This window comes from Enoplosus armatus (genome assembly GCF_043641665.1).
Source record: "Enoplosus armatus isolate fEnoArm2 chromosome 16 unlocalized genomic scaffold, fEnoArm2.hap1 SUPER_16_unloc_4, whole genome shotgun sequence".
NCBI classification, from domain to species: domain Eukaryota; kingdom Metazoa; phylum Chordata; class Actinopteri; order Centrarchiformes; family Enoplosidae; genus Enoplosus; species Enoplosus armatus.
In genome coordinates, this window is record NW_027261193.1 from 9,461 (window position 1) to 26,380 (window position 16,920).

At 42.3% G+C, this 16,920-nt stretch overlaps 1 protein-coding gene across 1 annotated transcript; it reads left to right on the forward strand.

Moving 5' to 3' along the window:
• The first annotated feature begins 3,641 nt into the window (after window positions 1-3,641).
• On the forward strand, window positions 3,642-16,781 carry LOC139307143 (serine--tRNA ligase, cytoplasmic). The gene is made up of 11 exons (XM_070931027.1): window positions 3,642-3,802; window positions 4,749-4,819; window positions 4,966-5,046; window positions 5,205-5,363; window positions 6,161-6,304; window positions 6,394-6,549; window positions 9,330-9,551; window positions 9,851-9,980; window positions 13,152-13,309; window positions 13,474-13,603; window positions 15,889-16,781. Exons 1-11 carry the CDS (start codon window positions 3,667-3,669, stop codon window positions 16,044-16,046), a joined length of 1,545 nt encoding a protein of 514 aa, XP_070787128.1. The 5' UTR covers window positions 3,642-3,666; the 3' UTR covers window positions 16,047-16,781.
• Window positions 16,782-16,920: the final 139 nt, after the last annotated feature.

Sequence of the window (16,920 nt, forward strand, 5' to 3'; positions counted from 1 at the left end):
CACTGCTGAAGATAACATTGAGCCTGAGATTGTGATCTCCCTGGATGCCCACAAAGCCTTTGATAGAATAGAGTATTTCTATCTGTTCACGGCCCTCGAGAGATTCGGATTCGGTCCTAAATTTCGCTCGTGGATTGAGATAATTTATGCGAACCCCCAGGCTATGGTAAGAACAAACAATATAATATCTGAACCTTTTCCTCTGTTTCGGGGGACAAGGCAGGGTTGCCCCTTGTCGCCCATGCTCTTTGATGTGGCAATTGAGCCCCTCGCAATAATGCTGAGGCATGCTGCTGAGCTCGGGGGAATACACAGGGGCACGCAAATTCATAAGTTGTCTTTATACGCTGATGACCTCCTCCTCTTCCTGTCGAATCCTGTCACGAACATCCCGGTAGCTCTTGGTATTATCGAAGACTATGGGAGGGTGTCGGGTTATAAAATTAACCTGGGAAAAAGTGTCCTTTTCCCAATTAATAAACAGGCGAGGAAACTTTCATTCCAGGCCTATCCCTTTACAACAAATAAGGATAAGTTTACCTATTTAGGTATCAATGTAACGAGGAGGTATAAAGATTTATTTAATCATAATTTTAAAGTAACATTGGATACGGCAAAATTAGATATGGAAAGGTGGTCATCCCTCCCCCTATCATTAGCAGGGAAGATAAATTCTGTTAAAATGAACATAATGCCACGGTTCCTCTATTTATTCCAGACGGTACCAATTTTCATACCGAAGTCATTTTTTAAAGAACTGAATAAATGTACATCCACCTTTATCTGGGAAAAAAAAGTCCCCCGGATAAGAAGGGAGTTCCTTGAGAGACAGAGGGAAGAGGGAGGCCTGGCCCTACCAAATTATATGCACTATTATTGGGCTGCTAATATACATAAGGTGTTGTTTTGGGTCTCAAAGTTGGATGACGATGAAACTCCAGTGTGGGTACATATGGAAAGATATGCATCTAGCCCGGTGTCCCTATGCTCCCTGGTCTGCGCTCCTCTGCCCTTAAGCAAACACCTTTACACAAACAACCCTGTTGTATGTGACTCTATCAAAATCTGGGTCCAATTCAGAACACATTTTAAAAATAGAAACGCCCTCCTGTCTGCTCCCGTCTATGGCAATCACTTATTCTCCCCGGCCCTTGGGGGAACAGCATTTAGGGAATGGTATAGAGCTGGGGTGGAATGCGTCAAAAATCTTTTTAAAGGTGGTGTTTTCATGTCTGCTGCTCAGTTGGAGAAGGAATATGGAATCCCCTCAAAGACGAATTACTTAAGATATTTTCAGGTTCGAGATTTTGTGAAAAAGACATTCGCCTCATCCCTTGAGTTGCCGCGGAGTGGATGGATAGATGGGCTGCTAGACATGAATCCAACTCTTAAAGGGACGGTTTCCACGCTCTATGTGAGCATCCAGAAGGTGGCTTCCCCATCCCTTGATATCTTACAAAGGAAGTGGGAGGAAGAGTTAGAATTGGACATATCAGATGTTGACTGGAGACGGGCAGTGGAACTAATACACTCTTCTTCTGTATGTGTTAGACATGGATTGATACAGTTTAAGGTCTTACACAGACTTCATTTCTCAAGGGACAAACTGGCAAGAATGTATCAGGGGGCTGATCCGACTTGCCCTAGATGTAAACAGGTGCCAGCCAATATAGGTCATATGTTCTGGTCCTGTCCCAAGCTGAAAGAGTTCTGGGCCAGAATTTTTAGAACTTTCTCGTCAATCTATAACAAAGATATAGAGCCCGGCCCTCTGACAGCCATCTTTGGTGTGACACCAAGGGAAGCGCCACTAACAATCTCTCAAAGGAAAACAATAGCATTCTCTTCATTGCTGGCTAGGAGATTGATCCTACTTAACTGGATAAAGGCGACACCGCCATCCCATAAACGATGGGTAGAAGAGGTGATGGCACACCTTAAATTAGAACATATTAGATTCACCTTGCAGGGCAACACTAAGAAGTACTCTACGGTCTGGCAGCCTTTTATTTCCTACTTTGAACATGAGTTCTAATTAGCCCCAACATAGATGGCAGCTTTTGACCCCCCCCCCTCCTTCCCTTCCCTTCCCACATGGGTGATGGGTATGTCTGATGTCTGATATTAGTATGGTATGTCTTGTTACTGTTTTGTCTGTGGTTTAGACCTGTATTTGAGATGTATGTTTTGAGTCCTGCTGTCTTTTTTTTAATTTATTTTTTTATTTTATTTTATTTTATTTTTTTTATTTTATTTTATTTTTTTTTTTGAATGGGATGTTTGTTGTTTGAACAGAAAATTCAATAAAAACACTTTGATAATAATAATAATATAATGTTATTACAGAGACCCAACAGTTCCCACCATGAGCAAGCACTTTGGCGACAATGGCAAGGAAAAACTTCCTTTTAAGAGGCAGAAACCTCAAGCAGAACCAGACTCTAGGTGGGCGGTCATCTGCTTTGACCGGTTGGGTTTGAGAAAGAGAGAGAGAGGGAGAGAGAGAGAGACATAGAGAGGGAGGGAGAAAGAGAGAGGGGGAGAGACAGACAGACAGACAGAAAGAGACAGAGAGAGAGATAGACATAAAGACACAGATAGACAGACCGACAGACGGACTAGCAGTAGAAATAGCAGCTATAATTATAATAATAATGGAAATATGACTGATGATAGTAGTTACAGCTGTAATAATAGCTGTAATAATAGCACAGTAGATCAAAATGATTATCTGATATTAGCTTGTTTACTAATACAGCTTTAGATGACAGAGATCTGATATTTAACAGTCCACACTTAATTTTCCTATTGTTTTGTCCTATAGCAGTGGTGGTCTTAATTTTTATTAGGTTTTTATTAATGACTGCTCTCCTGTTTAATTTTGATTGAATTAATTTAAGTGGTCGGGGGGGAGACACAGTCATTATGGGGTTTTGGGTGGGTAACTGCTCTAATGGAAGCGCAGAGAAGCGTGTAGGACTGCGACTCTGCATCCTGGTCTGGACTCTGGGTTGTCACGGTTTTGGTTCACTAATAAAGTCGGTCTTATAATGTACAGGATCGAAATTAAGGTTATATCTACACGCTTCCTTTGGGTTCCTGCTCATGTTGGTGTGGCGGGAAATGAGCAGGTGGATGTTCTGGCCAAACAAACGCAACAAGTGCCATTAAGCAAAGACGAAGCTAAGACATTCATTCAGGACATATGCACAATCAGTATGGCAGGAGTATTGGGATGATAATGAAACTGGAAGACATCTATATAATATACAAAGACATGTCGGTGCTGGGAGGAGGGTGGGCTGGAAACAAAGGGAAGAAAATGTCATCACTCGTCTGAGAATAGGTCATACAGGTCTCAGCCACAGCCTCAGAATCAACGTCTTCAGTCGCTCAGGAAGTCAAAACACCTTGACTTTTCATTGTCAGGTCTCTTGGGGAAAACAGCAGGCACGATTTACAATGACATTAAGTTTTTTAATGAAACTGGTTCAGTTAAAAGAATGTAGAAGTTTTTTTTGTTTTGTTTTGTTTGTTAGTTTCGTTTTCTGCATAATCTCTTCCACACTCCAGTCCAGTTGGTGGCGGTAATGCGCCTCTACGCTGGTTTGCCAACCGCCAATAAACGCCAAAGATTTAGCTCTAACTGTCAGACAACGTGGAAAGATGGTGCTCGACTTGGACCTGTTTCGGACCGACAAAGGCGGCGATCCAGAAGTCGTCCGTGAGACCCAAAGGAAGAGGTTTAAAGATGTAACACTCGTTGACAAACTGGTCTCCGCAGATACAGAGTGGAGGAAATGTAAGTGCCTTTTTATTTCTGTTGTTTCGATCATAGAAGCTAACGTTAGCGCGGTTGCTAATGATGCCAATATTAGCGTAGCGTCCGTGTATTTTCCACTGGAGGGGAGCTCACGTCATACTCAAATTGTAAAAATCTGGCATATGCATTGTTAGAATGAGAATACAGCCCAATGTTGGATCCCATCTAGGGCATTTAAAGACATCGCGCAAATGTATATCTTGAAATGCTTTAAAGAATATACTTGAATTCGCTTGTTATCTCCACGCTCTGCAATCGCAAGTTAACGCTAACGTTAACCACTGCGAAAAATTATTCGCAAATTATTATTGAAATAGTCACCCTGGTGCATTCTATTCAAGCCGTATTTACCAGTGGGCATTGTTTTAACAGGATGTAAAATATTTTATCTTGTCAATTCGTGAATGTTTGTAATTTTGCTAACGCTAGGAATTTATTGCCAGATTCGAATGGAGTTTGGTATGATCTCACAGGAGAGAATAGCACGCAATGGGGCTAATGTTAGCGCAACTACCACATCCACATGAGCCATTTGGTTATCCTCCACGTAGTTAAAGGTAATTGCTTAATATCAAGTGTGTAATAGATAGACGACAAGCACTAGTTAACCACACGTTCCCATAATCAAGTCAAATATAACGTTAAAACAAGTTGTTGGCTAACGCCGGGTTAGCTTACCGATGCCGAGTAAGAGCGTGCAATCTGATGCAATCCCAGCCAACAGCATACGTCAACCTCGCCCTGCAGCCAGTACAGTACAGCTGCTACTATTAAAGTAACAAAGGTAGTTTGTTTACATTTTTTATCTTATCTCGTTTTTTGACAGCACAAGAGTGAGCTGAACACCTGCCACCAGCTCACACACTTTGTACTTTGTACAAGTACAGTCCCATGCACTGACTGACTGTGATTTATCCCCTAACAGGCCGCTTCACTGCAGACAACCTCAACAAAGCTAAGAACCTCTGCAGCAAGAGCATTGGGGAGAAAATGAAGGTGAGGAAGCATCGGGACACTGACTCACTGGTCGTTGTCTCTTGTAACAGAGTGAGAGGGGTTAAATAACACTGCCAGTATGTGTCCAGCAACCAGACCTGTAATTTTTTTTCTTTTTGTAATACCTTTCTATGTTGTGAATGTAGAGGAAGGAGCAAGTTGGGGAGGATGAGTCTTTACCTGATGAAGCGCAGAACTTGGAGTCCCTAACAGCTGAAACACTATCGGTATAACTGTCCGTGCTCCTAAGCGCTTGTCCCCACCGATAGGGCAGCATTTTTGCATTTTGTTCAATGAATCTCTAAAAAGACAGAACTTAAAGCTAACAAATTGCTTGTTTTTTTTCTTTCCTTGCTTCTCCTCTCCTCTCATTTTTCTGCCTCAGGCCCTGACAGTAACCCAGATCAAGAGGGTGCGTTTGTTGGTGGATGAGGCAGTGGAGAAATCCGACAGTGAGAGGATAAAGCTCGAGGCCGAGCGCTTTGAGTACCTGAGGGAGATTGGCAATCTTCTGCACCCATCTGTACCCATCAGCAATGATGAGGTGGGTGCTTTGATACAGGCAGATCTGGTTAAAAAAGGAGCTGATTACATTGCTGTAAATCCATTGTCATTTCACATATTGTCACATTGATTGACATGATCTTTACCAATAAAGTCGATTAGATAACACACGACCCAGCAATTATCATGACATGTCAAAGTATTTTCAAGGCATTGTGACCTACTATTAAGGCATTGTGACCTACTATTAACTGTATTAAAAGTTGTTGGTACCAGAAACAAAAACTAAAATATTGCTCTTACTGTATAGAGTTTTGGGTATTAAATGTCTCGGCATGCTTTGTCTGCAGTACTACTGGACTGCCAGAACCAAGACGTTATAGGTAGACATTTTGGGAAATGCACTTACTCACTTTCTCGCTGAGAGTGAGATGAGCGGATCAATACTACTATCATGTCTGTACGCTAAATATGAAAGCTAGCAGCTGGTTAGCGTAGCTATTTATCTCCTGGCTCCAGCTCCATATTTGGTGTACAACTATACGAGAGCGATATCGATCTTCTTGTGTATCTCGGCAGGAAAGGACATCAGGAAATTTCCCAAAACTTCTCTGTCCTGTAATTTTTAGCTGGAGTGACATAAATTAACTTTTTTGTTTGTCTGACCAACAGGTCCAAACCCAAAGATATTCAGTTTAAATGATATAAAACGAAAAGGAGAAAAATATATAAGCATTTTTTGACTAATTTAATTTCTTATCAAATTGTTGCATATTAATTGTCTGTCAGTCGACTAATCAGCTCAATCTAATATTTCCTCTGGTTTCCCCCTTACAGGATGCAGACAACAAGGTGGAGCGTACCTGGGGCGACTGCACCGTCCAGAAGAAGTACTCCCATGTTGACCTGGTGGTCATGATTGATGGCTTTGATGGAGAGAGGGGGGCTGTTGTGGCTGGGAGCAGAGGTTACTTTCTGAAGGTGAGTTCTTTGAATTGAAGGACAGAAAATGGTAAATCACTGCAAGAAACAAGCTGTTGAGTTGTTTCCCTCTCTTCTGTTGTATTCAGGGACCGCTGGTGTTCCTGGAGCAGGCCCTGATCAATTATGCCTTAAGGATCCTCCACGGCAAGAAGTACACCATGCTCTACACACCCTTCTTCATGAGGAAAGAGGTCATGCAGGAAGTCGCCCAACTCAGCCAGTTTGATGAAGAGCTTTACAAGGTATGGAAGCTTTTACTGAACTGAGCCTTTACCTCAACATCTTCTGTTAACTTGTATTTAACTTAAGAAGTTGCTGTCACGGATCTGACTCGAGTGAAACCTTAAGGGTGGAGAGGGATATTCTGTCCTTATAGAAATATATGCATATTGGATATTGGTATAAGAATGAAATGAGATTATTTTATGAAGTTTGTCTGGAAGATGAGAAAGCACAAAGAAACGGGAAGATATAAAGTCGATAGCAGCATAACTAGGGGCTGGTCCAGGCAGCCCTAACTATGATTTCTTATCAAAAAGCAAAGTTTAAAGCCTCCTCTTAAAAGTAGAGAGTGTGTCTGCCTCCCGCACCCAAACTGGGAGCCGATTCCACAGGAGAGGAGCTTGATAGCTGAAGGCTCTGGCTCCTGTTCTGCTTTTGGAGACTCTAGGAACCACAAGCAACCTTGCATTCTGGGAGCGCAGTGCTCTAGTGGGGTAATAGGGTACTATGAGCTCTTTAAGATCTGATGGTACCTGACCAGTAAGAACTTTGTAGGGTGAGGAGAAGGATTTTAAACTCTATTCTGGATTTTACAGGGAGCCAGTGCAGCGAAGCTAATACTTGAGAAATATGATCTCTTTTCCTGGTTCCTCTCAGTACATGTGCCGCAGCATTACGGATCAGCTGGCGTGTCCTCAGGGACTTATTTGGACAGCCTGATAATAAGGAATTGCACTAATCCAGCCTAGACGTAAAAAATGCATGGACAAATTTTTCTGCATCTGTTTGAGACAGGATCTTCCTGATGTTTGCAATGTTACGGAGATGAAAGAAGGCAGTCCTTGAAGTTTGTTTTACGTGGGAGTTAAAGGACATGTCCTGATCAAAGACAACTCTGAGATTCCTCACGGTGGCGCTGGAGGACAGGGCAATGCCATCTAGAGTAAGAATATTGAAGAGGTTCTTAGATGTTACAACCGATACCCCCACCCAACGCGAATATCACATTGAGTGACGGCTGTTCTACGACCTAATCTTTAGGTTTTCGAACGGACTCCCAAAATCTACACGCAAGACCGCTTTAGCCTGCTTAGGGAGTCTGGTTACGTTCCCGGAATATCATAACACTAGGGCCTATATAGTTGACTATGTGCCAACGACCGGATATTAGCAGGAATATCTGCGTGTGATAGGTGTTTGAAGATTGGTGGTACCCCAGTAAGACCTTGAAGGAAAAGATCAATACTGGGGGATGTCCACACGGAAGGGTGGCGGACACTCGCCTGATTTCACACTGGGTCGCCTCAAATGCCCAAATCCCTAATTCACAATTTAGAGATAAAATTTAGGAAAACCCTCCGTGTCCCAACTATTTACAAACTTCAACAGTAACCACCAAACAATCCACAGCAGCAGCAAAACATCAGACAACTGAGTTAAACCTATTCAACATGTCCTTCCATGTTAAACATCATCATATACACATAGCAGCTTTCTTAGAATTCATCAGTCAAAGCCAAATTATTATCTACTGTCGGCCTATCTCAAGGAGAGGAGTCTTCTTACCTGAGGGAGGCTACTTAGATGATCTCAGAGAGGAGCAACACAGGACTTTGGTTGGAATGTACAAAGTACAACCCAATTTTATTGGAGTCTTATCAAAAAGAGTTAATGGATACAAAATGTCCAAAAAGAAGAAAATAAAACCAATCAAGTAACAAAGTCTCACAAACAACTAAGGCAAGAGCCCAAGCAGTCAGTCAGTCAGAGGTGACAGGTCTCTGGCATGCACGCAGCAGCACGCACTCGCACCCCGATGTCTTCTTCTGCATTCCCTTTTATAACCCTTGCCCCCTTCCAGGGGGTTGGGGGTTCAACAGAGGTCCAGTTTATGTAGTAGAATATGATGGTCAATGGTGTCGAATGCAGCACTAAGGTCTAACAAAACAAGTATATGATGGTCAATTTGTCTGATGCAGTTAGGTCATTTGTAACTTTTACCAGTGCTGTCTCTGTGCTATGGTGCGCTCTGAAACCTGACTGAAAGTCCTCAAGCAACTTATTGTCATGCAGAAAGTCACACAGCTGGTTGGCGACTGCTTTCTCAAGGATCTTGGCAAGAAAGGGAGGGTTAGATATAGATCTATAGTTGGCTAAAACCTCTGGATCAAGAGTGGGCTTTTTAAGAAGTGGTTTAATTACAGCTACTTTAAAGGACTGTGGTACACAGCCTGTTTAATAAAGACAGATTAGATGAAGAAATGGTTCTAGTAGGTGAAGGTCGATGGGAGAAAAGGTTTTACAGCTGATTCCTGATAACACGGATCATCATCAAAAGGGCTTAAAAAAGAGAAAAAAGGGAGAGAAAGTGGCGGAAAAAAGACAAAAGGGCAACAAAAACTTTTTTTTGTGTTTGCTCTCCTTTTTCGCCCTCCTCTCTTTTTTTCTCTTTTGGCCTAGTTCTCTTTTTTTGCATTTCCTCTCTTTTTTTTCACCTTTTCTCCCCTATTTTCGCCGTTTTCTCTTTGCGCCGTTTGCTCTTCTCTTTCATTTTGTCGCCTTTCTCTTTCCTCTATTCTTGTCTTTCTCTTCTCTTTTCTGCGTTGGCTCTTTTTTTGCCTTTTCTATCCTTTTTTTCACCCTTTTCTTTATATTCGCCTTTCTCTCCCTTTTCACCTTTTTTTCCTCTCTTTTATCGCCTTTTTCTCTAAAACCTTATTGATACCCATCCCTAATGTGACAGCGGATTTCTGTCTGTTGTTCCTCCTTCTGACCCACAGTGTGTGTCTGTTTACTTCAGGTCATTGGGAAGGGAAGTGAGAAGTCAGACGACAATTCCATAGATGAGAAGTACCTCATCGCCACCTCCGAGCAGCCCATTGCGGCCTTCCTGAGGGACGAGTGGCTCAAGCCCGAGGACCTGCCTGTCCGCTACGCCGGCTTCTCCACCTGCTTTCGACAGGAGGTGGGCTCCCATGGCAGAGACACCCGCGGGATCTTCAGGGTGCACCAGTTTGAGAAGGTACGTTGCAGTACAAAAGGAGTGTTTCATATTACTTTTCATTGTCAGTTAAATACAACGTTACATACATGGCCACTTTTTGTTATCACTTATCTAATTACTAGATTTGTTAAATTATCTAGAACTACATGCCAGGCACACACTAAAGTAGTCTAAATGACAATAATGATTAACAATACAAGTAAATTGGGGATTGGTATACATAATTGATATACCCTTTTTTGTTTTGGTATTTTTGGGGGGAAAAAAAGTAATGATGTGGTGGTTTTCTCTCCTTCTCCTTGCTCCTCTTCTTGTAGATTGAGCAGTTCGTCTATGCTTCCCCACATGATGGCAAATCCTGGGAGATGTTTGATGAGATGATAGAGACTGCAGAAGAATTATACCAGTCACTAGGGATTCCTTATCGCATCGTAAACATCGTCTCTGGTAGGTCCAACACACGTGCAGTTGTAGCTGAATCGCTTCTGAGTCTATTGGAAAGTATCTAATAAACAAAAAGCTCTACCTGTTAATATTCTTTCCAACCAAATAGCAGCACATTCTTTAAGCCCTGGGAACAGCAAGAGGAAGAATTACTCTTGAAATAAACGTTTTTAATGTTTCCTCCATTACACTTTACAGTGGTGTACTGTATAGTAGCGTGGATCTATTCTTTTCAGTTTCATTTCTCTTGTTTGCTGTTTTTCTCTTCCACTCTTTCATAATCTTGATTTATTCTTTAAAACTAATAAGGCGGTGTTAACATTTGGTTAACATTAACCCTTTGAAAACGGATCCTGTTCAAATCGATCTAAAATGAAAACCGTAATAGCTAGAGCATTTATTTTCTGTCTTGAGAGTCATCAAGTTGTAGCTCGTGATAATCAGAAGCAGAGCAGCAGGTTGGAAAGTCAGATTGAGATTGAGAAAAATAATCAGTTGTCTTTTTTTGGGGGGTCTTTTGTGTGTCTTTTTTTGCCTTTGATGGCAAGAAAAAGATTCTCAACTGAGGAGGTACTGGACATTTTGTTAGCGAGCAATAGCTACTGGACTCCTCCTTCAGTGAGGATGAAGACCGTTTTGCTGAAGGCAACGATCCGTTTCAATTTTAGATTTTTTTTTATTTACCACACAATTTCAATACTTTTATCAATTATTATGGTTTACTGACTTACATAAGCTTTTAGCTTTGGTTGTACAGATTTATAGGGATATGAAGCATTTGAAGATACTCCAAGAAATGACATCACAATAAGCACAAATACCAATGTAGGCACTGGCGGACCATTTCTATTTCAGAGTTCAAAGGGTTCAACCAATTTCCCATCCCCAGTCCTTCTTGTTTGCTGTGGAAGAATACTGTGCACAAATAGAAGCATTTGAGAGGCTTGTGCAGTATTGCAAAACTAACCCTGATTCAATTCAATTCAATTCAATTTTATTTATATAGCGCCAAATCACAACAAAGTCATCTCATGACACTTTACAAAATAGAGCAGGTCTAGACCGACTCTTTATAATGTTATTACAGAGACCCAACAGTTCCCACCATGAGCAAGCACTTTGGCGACAGTGGCAAGGAAAAACTTCCTTTTAAGAGGCAGAAACCTTGAGCAGAACCAGACTCTAGGTGGGCGGTCATCTGCTTTGACCGGTTGGGTTTTAGGGAGAGAGAGAGAGAGAGAGAGAGACAGAGACAGAGAGATAGACATAGAGATAGACATAGAGACACAGATAGACAGACCGACAGACAGACAGATAGGTAGGCAAAGATGTATGGCAGCACTAACAGTAGAAATAGCTGTAATATTAGCTGAGATTAATAATAGGAGCTTTAATAGTGACAGAACTACGACTAAACATAATAACTGTAGTGATGAGAGTCAGGCAGGCCCATGGCGGCAGCAGCACCCAGGCGTACCAGGACCACGATCCACAGCGACCTACGAGTCGACAAAGCACAAAGAAACTCCGGGGAAGAAATAAAGTTAGTAACATGCATTGGACTGTGATGAATGTGCAAAGATGACCCTGATCATTCCTGGTCGTTCAAACGTCATATCTTAGGAGCAGGAACTTTTGGCAGGGCAGAAAATATGACCCAGCAACCAAAACGGATTCTCTTGAAAGGCTCCTGGTTAGAAATTCCTGCTATTAGTTTACTTGCTGTTAAGGCACTAAATTACTTGGCACAGGAAGAACTCAGTTGAGCTCACAATCAATTGGTCGATTGACAAAGAAAATTATCAACAACTATTTTGATAATATATTAATCATTTGTCTTTTTTTCATTAAAAAATGCCAGAAATTCCCCAGCTCTAGCTTCTTAAATGTGAGAATATGCTGATTTTCTTTGTCTGTGTGAATCTTTTTGGGCTTTGGACTGTTGGTTGGACTAAACAAGAACACTTTAGATGTTACCTTGGGCTTTAGGAAGTTTCATGACATTTTAGAGTCAATTAATGGAGAAAAGAATGTGCAGACAAATCGATAATGAAAATAACGAATTGCATTATTCTTTTACTAGTACAACACACTCCATGGTTATTTTTAATATAATACATCTACTGTTTTCAAAAAGCCTGTCTGTTGAGGCAATGACTCTCTGGTACAGTATAGTACTGGAAGTACGTGCTGAGGACGCTGTAGTAGTGTGCTTGTCGGAAACTCTAGCTTCGTTCCACATTTGTATCCAGTTTTTAAGCCTCATTTTACACTACATTTTTATGTCCCAGTTTTTTTTTTTTAAATCTATCGGCAAATGTACAAGGCAGGGGGGTGTTTAGACTTTTTATATTTTTGTTGTACGACAGCCTGCCGAGCCCAACACAACCCGGTTTGTTTCTAGTCTTGGAAGCCTGGGAGGACGGCCATGTGTCAAGACGCTTCAAACTGCATACCGAAGCCTAATCTCCGCAGGGAGTCCACTTGTTGGACCCGTGTTAGTAAATTCTGCCTCTTGCTTTCCAGTCTGTGACCTCGGTCACTGCTGCCATCGCTTTAGCCGCACTCTTAGCTTCCACACCTGGCTGCAGTTAACTTGTGCGGCCCGAAACATACCTTTTTTTTTGTGTGGACAATTTTAATATTTTCTGGAAACTCCCAGCTTTCTTTGGGATGGCATTCACCCAAATGGTCTGGGCTCACACACTCTAACCGACAATTTGTTTTTCACAATCCTGAACTCCCCCTCACCTTGACGACCCGCCAGCCACCTCATGTCCACTCCTGGTCACTTCTGGTCTACACCAGCAAACCTCTCCCTCCCCTGCAAACCACAGTAGCTCCACCTTGTGGTTAGGTCTGTCTTCAGGTACATCCAATTTAATACCAATTAAGTGCGTTCCTCTGCCAACTCCCAAGCAATTGAGGTTGGCTCCTCTTAATGTAAGATCACTTGTAAATAAATCTTTTTTTATGTGACGATTTTTTCAAATAGCCTAGAGCTCTTCATGATCACAGAATCTTGGCTGACACCAAATTATCATGCTCCCCTACTTGAAAGATAGCCCACCTGGCTACTGTTTTTTAAACCAGCCTAGACTAACCTGAGCCAGCCCTAACTATAAGCGTCAATATCCGCTAACTACTTATACTAACTACTGTATGTCATCACAGGTGCCCTAAATCATGCAGCTAGTAAGAAGCTGGATCTGGAGGCCTGGTTCCCTGGCTCCGGTGCTTTCAGAGAGCTGGTCTCCTGCTCAAACTGCACCGACTACCAGGCCAGACGCCTCCGCATCCGCTACGGACAGACCAAAAAGATGATGGACAAGGTGAGTGCTCTGTTCCAGCTGTACAGCTCGATAAAGATCTGTTTGATAATGCAGCCGAGGCTACTGTTGGGCAGCTGATTGAATGCAGGAATGCCTCTCACTTTCCTTGGCAGACGTTTTATCCTGTCTGTACTCAACTTGCTTCCTCTTTGTTTGTTATATAGGCAGAGTTTGTGCACATGCTGAATGCGACCATGTGCGCCACCACACGTGTGATGTGTGCCATCCTAGAGAATTACCAAACCGAAGAAGGCATCGTTATTCCAGAGAAGCTCAGGGAGTTCATGCCTCCTGGTAAGCTGTGCTGAGTTGTTTCACATCTGGTGTGTGCTGTGTTCATTCAAAAACATAACAAATGGCTGCCATGAAGCATTTGGTCAATGAAGAATTACAGGCCAAGTGGAGTAAGTTGTTTTACAAACTACTTAGTCCAAGGTGACTTCAGACCAGTCAGGAGGGCTGTAGGCAGTTCACTCCATGTCATGCAACGACACCTGTCTGCTGCTCTGAAATCATGACAGCAGCATGTATACCACTCATGTCTGTACACTAAATATGACGCTGCAGCCAGATGCCAGGGGCGACACAGCACATTATAAACATGTTTGTATTGTGCTGGTGGCTTTAGAGGTGTTGGTAGCACAAAGAGTGGAAACGGGGAAATAGCTAGCCTCGCCCTGTCTGTGCTTACGTATGGGCTGTAGTTTAATACTTAGTGTACGAGAGATGTGTGGGATCTTCTCATCTCACTCCACAAGAAAGCGTTTAAGTGTAAGCACTGTCGTAATGATTTTATGGTGTTTCCTTGGCTCGCTATTTTCCAGGAAATTTTAAAATGTTTTACATTCATATGGAAGACCTTTTGAGTGTTGTTTTTTTATTTGTTTGAAGGCTTAAATACAGTGCATCCGGAAAGTATTCACAGCGCTTCACTTTTTCCACATTTTGTTATGTTACACCCTTATTCCAAAATGGATTAAATTAATTTTTTTCCTCAAAATTCTACACACAACACCCCATAATGACAATGTGAAAAAAGTTTTTTTGAAATTTTTGCAAATTTATTAAAAATAAAAAACTAAGAAATCACATGTACATAAGTATTCACAGCCTTTGCCATGAAGCTCAAAATTGAGCTCAGGTGCATCCTGTTTCCACTGATCATCCTTGAGATGTTTCTGCAGCTTAATTGGAGTCCACCTGTGGTAAATTCAGTTGATTGGACATGATTTGGAAAGGCACACACCTGTCTATATAAGGTCCCACAGTTGACAGTGCATGTCAGAGCACAAACCAAGCATGAAGTCAAAGGAATTGTCTGTAGACCTCCGAGACAGGATTGTCTCGAGGCACAAATCTGGGGAAGGTTACAGAAAAATTTCTGCTGCTTTGAAGGTCCCAATGAGCACAGTGGCCTCCATCATCCGTAAGTGGAAGAAGTTCGGAACCACCAGGACTCTTCCTAGAGCTGGCCGGCCATCTAAACTGAGTAATCGGGGGAGAAGGGCCTTAGTCAGGGAGGTGACCAAGAACCCGATGGTCACTCTGTCAGAGCTCCAGAGTTCCTCTGTGGAGAGAGGAGAACCTTCCAGAAGGACAACCATCTCTGTAGCAATCCACCAATCAGGCCTGTATGGTAGAGTGGCCAGACGGAAGCCACTCCTTAGTAAAAGGCACATAGCAGCCCGCCTGGAGTTTGCCAAAAGGCACCTGAAGGACTCTCAGACCATGAGAAACAAAATTCTCTGGTCTGATGAGACAAAGATTGAACTCTTTGGTGTGAATGCCAGGCGTCACGTTTGGAGGAAACCAGGCACCGCTCATCACCAGGCCAATACCATCCCTACAGTGAAGCATGGTGGTGGCAGCATCATGCTGTGGGGATGTTTTTCAGCGGCAGGAACTGGGAGACTAGTCAGGATAGAGGGAAAGATGAATGCAGCAAAGTACAGAGACATCCTGGATGAAAACCTGCTCCAGAGCGCTCTTGACCTCAGACTGGGGCGACGGTTTATCTTTCAGCAGGACAACGACCCTAAGCACACAGCCAAGATATCAAAGGAGTGGCTTCAGGACAACTCTGTGAATGTCCTTGAGTGGCCCAGCCAGAGCCCAGACTTGAATCCGATTGAACATCTCTGGAGAGATCTGAAAATGGCTGTGCACCGACGCTTCCCATCCAACCTGATGGAGCTTGAGAGGTGCTGCAAAGAGGAATGGGTGAAACTGCCCAAAGATAGGTGTGCCAAGCTTGTGGCATCATATTCAAAAAGACTTGAGGCTGTAATTGCTGCCAAAGGTGCATCAACAAAGTATTGAGCAAAGGCTGTGAATACTTATGTACATGTGATTTCTCAGGTTTTTTATTTTTAATAAATTTGCAAAAATCTCAAATAAACTTTTTTCACGTTGTCATTATGGGGTGTTGTGTGTAGAATTTTGAGGAAAAAAATGAATTTAATCCATTTTGGTATAAGGCTGCAACATAACAAAATGTGGAAAAAGTGAAGCGCTGTGAATACTTTCCGGATGCACTGTATATATATATTTTTCCCCCTACTTGTCTTTCTCACATCCAGGTTGGACTGAGATCATTAAGTTTGTCAAGCCCGCTCCTATTGATCAGGGGCTGGCTAAGAAAGCAAAGAAACAGCATGAAGGAGGGAAGAAGAAGCAGGGAAAAGGAGACCAGAACCTGCCCAACGCCATGGAGAGCATGTCCGTCAACGACTCATAGAATCCAATGTCGCATCACCACAACCGCAGATAGAAACTGATGGAATAGAGCCTGGTGTATAATGATCGGGTGTCAGTTTTGCCATTTCTCCCAAACTAAAATTGTTAGAAAATGAGAAGACAAATCTCTCAAATTGGCACTTAATGTTATCTCTCTGCTCTCACCCATCTACACTTCACTTCAGAGTCCATTGGCCACCTGTCTCTGTCTTTCCCTTCCTCACGTCTGCAGCCACACTGAGCCTAAGACCAACAGATAAGACTACTAGAGCGTGTTGATATATTCAGAATCTGCAGCTAAATTTCTGTAGTGCAGATAAACTACAGGTTATTTACAGGTACATGTTTGTCCAGCTTTTTGGGATCTGTAATTATCATCGAAGTGTGGTTTCCAAATGCATTTAGTATAACTGATCACTGACTTTAAATCGTCGTTCTTTGGCTCTGTGTTGAGACTAAAACCCGCATTTCTTCTGTAAAACATGGTTGATTACTTAATGTCTGAAATGGCTTTAAAGAAATCCATCTATCCATCCATCCGTTTTAGGCTTCCTGTCATGCTGTCTTCTGACCACAATCATCATCTCTGGCCATTGTTGCTGCTTGCTAGCTTACAATTGAGACATTGACATTGTCTGTATGCACTTGCTAATATGAAGATATATATGTATGATTGAGGCTTGATGAAGTGGCACACGCTGTAAACAAATCTTAAATACAGTTGGTAAGGAAGTTCTTTTTTGTGTGTTTTTTAATGAGTCTTAGTACTACTGTTGATCAACTCTTGACCTAAACCGGATTATAACTCATTTGAAAGCCTTGTTCTGAGTCTCTCATTCCCAACCTGGAAAACACTGAAGCCAGTTTTATTCGTT